The sequence below is a fragment of the Drosophila subpulchrella genome, unplaced genomic scaffold, assembly GCF_014743375.2.
Source record: "Drosophila subpulchrella strain 33 F10 #4 breed RU33 unplaced genomic scaffold, RU_Dsub_v1.1 Primary Assembly Seq63, whole genome shotgun sequence".
Lineage (NCBI taxonomy): Eukaryota > Metazoa > Arthropoda > Insecta > Diptera > Drosophilidae > Drosophila > Drosophila subpulchrella.
In genome coordinates, this window is record NW_023665699.1 from 38,267 (window position 1) to 44,103 (window position 5,837).

Genomic DNA, 5,837 nt, shown 5'->3' on the forward strand with positions numbered 1-5,837 from the left:
TAAACTTCAAAAAATAGTAAATATGAACGTGGATATTTTGGATACTATCAAAGATATAGAATATGGATCTCAGATTTAGATTCCGTAGCCTTGTACGCAGCGCATGTTTGTTACGCGAATATGCCACGCCCACTCTAACGCCCACAAACCGCCCAAGCCTATGGCGCCCACAATTTTCATGCTAGATACAAAATTTTAACTGAAATGTATTGGTCTCGTTAATACCTTGCCACGCCCACTCTAACGCCCATAACGCTTAAATCTGTCGTCCACCCACATATCCATATATAGAGATCACGGGTAGGTGGCGCATTTCAATCTCGCTTTGCTGCTTGCATATATCCATTTCCCTTTGGTCCCTTAAGCTGAGTAACGGGTATCTGATAGTCGAGGTACTTGACTATAGCGTTCTTCCTTGTTATACCCTTGCAGAGGGTATATTGATTTCAGTCAGAAGTTTGCAACGCAGTGAAGGAGACGTTTCCGACCCCATAAAGTATATATATTCTTGATCAGCATGACTAGACGAGTCGATCTAGCCATGTCCGTCTGTCCGTCTGTCCGTCCGTTTCTACGCAAACTAGTCTCTCAGTTTTAAAGCTATCGGGCTGAAACTTTGCCAAAAGTCTTATATCTTTTGCAGGTAGTATATAAGTCGGAACCAGCCGGATCGGACAACTATATCTTATAGCTCCCATAGGAATTTTTTAAATTATATCCTTGGTGTTTTTTAACATATAACCTCCTACGCTTGGAAATACCATTTTTTAATTATTAATTAATTTTATTAAAATTGGACGAATATATCATACAGCTGCCATAGGAAAGATCGGAAAATTGGTAGGAAAATAATATGAAACAAATTATAGCTTCGGTGCTTTTAAACATATAACCTCCTACGCTTGGAAATAAAATTTTTCAATTAGTTCTGAATTTGGAATTTAATTTTATCAAAATCGGACGACTATATCATATAGCTGCCATTGGAACGATCGGAAAATTGGTGGGAAAATAATATGAAACAAATTATAGCTTCGATGTTTTTTGACATATTATCTATTGGGACTATTGGCAATATCATTTTTTGTATTTTTAAATGTAATAATTATAACTGCAAGGGTATACAAACTTCGGCTTGCCGAAGTTAACTTTCTTTCTTGTTTTTTATTTATTTTCTAAAAACCGGAATGCTCTGTATATGCATTGCTCCGATAGAAACGACCTGCAAGGGTACATAAACTTCGGCTTGACGAAGATATCCTTCTTTCTTGTTATACCAGTTACTCGTAGAGTAAAAGGGTATACTAGATTCGACGGAAAGTATGTACCAGGTAGAAGGAAGCGTTTCCGAACCCATAAAGTATATATATTCTTGATAAGGATAATTAGCCGAGTCGCAGCGCTAGTTTATTTCAGCAGGGTGCCACGCCCACAAACGACTATAACACCCAAATTTTTTTATATTTTGTAAAAATTCAAATGAGATTTAATAGGACCATTTGATGTCAAAACTTCACATTTATTATTTTGAATGGGAAGACGAAATATATTTTTATTGATCATATTTATTGTGGATCCTGTGTCTATAAGGCATTTGTATGTGCAACCTTTGTATGCTATTTCTATGTACTGGTGTTGTCCGGGGCTGCTAACCGAAAATTTTCGTTTGGTTCTGAGCTATTTTGATTTTCTTCTTTTGCATTTTGGATGGATTGTATCTGTTGTTGCCCTTCATTAATCAACATAGTATTGATTGTGGTCATAATACTGTTGTTCATAATAATAAGGTTTGCATTTTTATTACGGATTTCTAGATTTTTATTTAATTCAAAATTAATATGTTCTTCATATATTCCCTCATTTTGTGCGTATCTTTATGAGCCAAAATAGTGAATAATTGTATTGGTAATTTTCTGATCCGTATTTTAATCTTTGATCGCCTGTACATAAATAAGAAAATCTTGTTGGTTACCTTCCAGATGCAATTTCAAATTCAGTAGTTGACGTCGTGTTTCCGCTTCTTCGCAGAATGCTCTCAGATTTCCCTTATAAGGTGTCTCCCCGAAGTTCTCCAGTAGTTTTTAGTTCGGTGTTTGCGCTTTTAATTCTGCAATTAGTCTCGATTTAAGGGTAGGCCAGTCTTCGATGCTCGGAAGGCCCAATAATCGTGAATCTAAGTTTCTTTCAATGGCTCCAAGTAAAATCCTCTAATGACGCACATCATCATTAGTTTGGTAGAGTGAAATTACATAGTCCACTCTGCTGATGAAGGTGTAGAGGGTTTCTTTATCACCCTTAAATGGCATGATGTCTTTTAGTTGCCGACGACCCTTCAGCAAGGTTGTTGTCGTTTAGCGCCACGATTTGGGGAGCGGCTATATTTGGTTGCTCCATTGTTATTGTAAAGTTGTGATTTCATTGTTACAGTAAAAATAAAAGTTTTGTTTTAGTGTTTGTTTAACTTAGTTTTTTTTTAATTGTACATGTTATTATTTTTATTTTTGTAACTGCTAGTTGCCTTTTGACTTATTGTGTTTTTTAGTTTTGTTTTTAATCTTCCACTTTTTGTTGGAAAACCGAATTGGAATTATATTCCAAGTTGAGGGTTGAAGGGTCGCATAATTATTAATCGAGAACTGAATTATAAAATTTTATTTATTTTCCACTCGACGTTATTTTTTTTCGAATACTATTTGTATCCTACCGACTGCGCTAGTAAAATGTTTATTATTTGAATGAGTCGAACTAATGACCCGTCAGTTGACTAAGGACAACGCTATGGAGAATAAATTAAGGAAGATTTAGTTTAACGTCTTTATTCGATTGATCTCAGCTTAAGACTAATTTCTTGTGACAAAAATCGTTCTTGTGCTACCCTTTGTTTACAAAAGTTTGGGATATTGATTGTACATAAGTTTGGGATCGAGTCTCCCGCTTGGGATATTGATTTTATACAATATTTTTGAGAGTAAGAGTGCTACTCAGGGTGCGTCAATTAGTGATTTATGTTATTAAAAAACCGCATTGCCTGCTCCGGATGTGGATTGTTTACATTAATTCAGCGTGGGATCGCCTACGCTGCATATTCTTATATCTTGGTACATAACTGAATATGTGAATATGTCACTATATATATATATATTTCAATAAAGACTTATTTAGACTTTAGACTTTAGAGATAAAATGATAGAGATAAATGATAAATGAGATTTAGTTCTTATCAATTAATGCATCATGTCACATAGGAAGGGGGTGGGGTAGGGAGATAAGATAAAGTTTCTTAAGCAGTGGTGTCCACACACAAACAATAATACGTAAGACTTGCATTTGTGTGCGTAAATGTAAGGCGCTTGCCAAAGCCACATGACCGTTTACAGGTCGGTGTCGCGGCAGAGAGCCGGCAGAGGACTACCAGACTCGCAAGTCAGGCCAGTGGGCACCACTGTTTAAAGTAAAGGTTCATCCTAATTCGATCCGATTATCCGATTTTTACAAACTCTCATATACAATTTTATAAAATGGGGGTGAGGGTATGGCCTTAAAAGTTGTACTAAAAAAGCAGCCCTAATGACATAGTCTTAAATACCTAAGCATGTACATATACAACAGTATTAAATTGTTATTTTTTAAAATTTTTTTTTAGATTTGCATTTTCTTGAGTGTCTGCAGTTATCCCGCATCGCGGGATGTCACTTAAATCCCCTGCGATACTGTCTAGCCTCAGTGGCCACAGCATTCGCTGATGTTTCGAGAACTTACCAGCTGGCCTACTGTTATACAGTTTTGCATAGTAGCCCTCGGCGTAAACTACCCATTGTTTCCGTCCGTGGAAAATGTAAGACCGAGGAAAAGCTTGAAACGTTATTCCCCTTCAACCACTATGTGCTAAAGCTGTAAGTATTCATCATATAATTCCTTATATGCCAATATACAAAAGTCCTTATTCATTTTAAGATCGAAGAAGTATATTGAGGCCAACTTCATAGTTCACCAATGCAAAGGCACGGATAATTGTGTGTGTGGCTCTACCAATAAGTCCCTTTCTACACCACCAGATGACGAGGAGGACGATTTCATTATATCGGACATGCTAAAGCATTTGGAAATGTCTACGAAGCAATAGTTTGACAAAAACGGTACCCTTTCATCTTCACCGTCTTCCGCGACTTACCATTTAACTTATTTAAGAAATGTGATGAAGTTATGGACTCTAAGTTACCTTTACCAGTGAAAAAAACAGTTTCAACGAATTTATTTGTCTTTAAAAAACATACGTGTAATTAATAAACGAAAACCAAAGGGAACACCAGCCTTGTGAGATTTTTGTATTCGTTCATTATCTATATCGTTTTAATTGGTCTACGCGTCGTCCCTCTCCCCTTACCCAGGATGAGAGTTCTGTGGACAGAGAGTGCAGTCATGTTTTAAAAACTCTCCGATTTTAGTTTACGTTTTTAGCATACAAACTAGGAGAGCGGCCGGAAATTCCTCGAGGAGGCGACGGACAAAGGCTGACCCTATTAGGAAGAGCAGCGTACTGACGAGAACGCCAGAAAAAGTGTGAAGTACGAGGGCAAGAGGCCTAGCTCCCGCTCAGCAGGAGAGGCAAGCAGCCCAAAAGCTGCCGGATTAGACCTGGGTATGAAAGCCAGGGAGTTTGAGGAAGCTAATGCGATGCACAAGGCACCGGCAACAAAGCCAGTAAAAGGGAAAAAGAACCAACCTCAGGCAGAGAGCAAAAGCGATTTTTTTGAGATCTGGGAAAAGCCAAAAGACAACTGGTCAAGCAGAAGATTCCTTGACTTCTGGTTCAGCTCAAGTTTGTTATCCGAATACATTCTGCCCACAACGCTAATGGCTGTCGCTAATGTCTTGTAAAAGTGTATTTGAAATTTGGTTTTGTTTATCAAAAACCATTGTAATGAACTTTTTTTTATATTTTTGCTCCGTACGAAATTAGTGAGACTAGCTCAGTAGATTTGTGCGTTCGTCCCACCATATTTATGGTTAACGTGGCCGACCGGCTAAACAGTAACAACAGTTCAGAATTTTGGTTATGAGGCGTTTATAAACGGCTCCGGATCCAAAGTGTATGGAATTGTGCTGATGCTTCTCGTGCGACGACGTCTCGGTGATCCTTCGTGCTTGTTGGCCTCCGCCGCACCGGATACTTCCACTGCCAGTCGTAAGAGATGGCGAAGAGTTGGGCTGTTGGGGCTTAGGGATGGGACAACGTTCTCTGACTAGGGTGAGACGGTGCCACGTCTGCCCAATACTGCTTGAATATTCGGGCATTCGTTCGACGTCGCCAGAGCTGTACTCGTAACAGTCGACCGGGTCTCCTCTATACTCCTCCCAAGCACTTGGTTCCCCATTAAAAGGAATCACCTTTCATACCGGACTCAAGGTAGTTAACGGCTGCGCTTTCCAGACTTCTGTCAGGATCGGCAAGATTCGCCGGAGCCACGGGCAATCAAATAGCTAGAGCAGTCCTCCTAAGTGTCGACCGAGTTTTCACTCAACTTAGCCGTGTATTGCCAGCTACCTTTGTTTGCCACGCCCACTTTAACGCCCATAAACTTCAAAAAATAGTAAATATGAACGTGGATATTTTGGATACTATCAAAGATATAGAATATGGATCTCAGATTTAGATTCCGTAGCCTTGTACGCAGCGCATGTTTGTTACGCGAATATGCCACGCCCACTCTAACGCCCACAAACCGCCCAAGCCTATGGCGCCCACAATTTTCATGCTAGATACAAAATTTTAACTGAAATGTATTGGTCTCGTTAATACCTTGCCACGCCCACTCTAACGCCCATAACGCTTAAAT

The 5,837-nt window shown here is 39.0% G+C and overlaps 1 protein-coding gene across 1 annotated transcript; it reads left to right on the forward strand.

Moving 5' to 3' along the window:
* Positions 1-1,187: 1,187 nt before the first annotated feature.
* LOC119562571 (RNA polymerase I-specific transcription initiation factor RRN3-like) lies at positions 1,188-4,220 on the forward strand. The gene is made up of 3 exons (XM_037875784.1): positions 1,188-1,230; positions 3,644-3,893; positions 3,955-4,220. The coding sequence occupies exons 1-3, from the start codon at positions 1,188-1,190 to the stop codon at positions 4,121-4,123; spliced, it is 462 nt and encodes a 153-aa protein (XP_037731712.1). The 3' UTR covers positions 4,124-4,220.
* Positions 4,221-5,837: the final 1,617 nt, after the last annotated feature.

Bases quoted from the DNA above. Each gene is read 5' to 3' on its own strand.
- LOC119562571 (XM_037875784.1), top strand. From the start codon at position 1,188: ATGCTCTGTATATGCATTGCTCCGATAGAAACGACCTGCAAGG. The intron at 1,231-3,643 runs GTACATAAACTT...ATTTTTTTTTAG, and splicing joins GATAGAAACGACCTGCAAGG to ATTTGCATTTTCTTGAGTGT. The intron at 3,894-3,954 runs GTAAGTATTCAT...ATTCATTTTAAG, and splicing joins AACCACTATGTGCTAAAGCT to ATCGAAGAAGTATATTGAGG.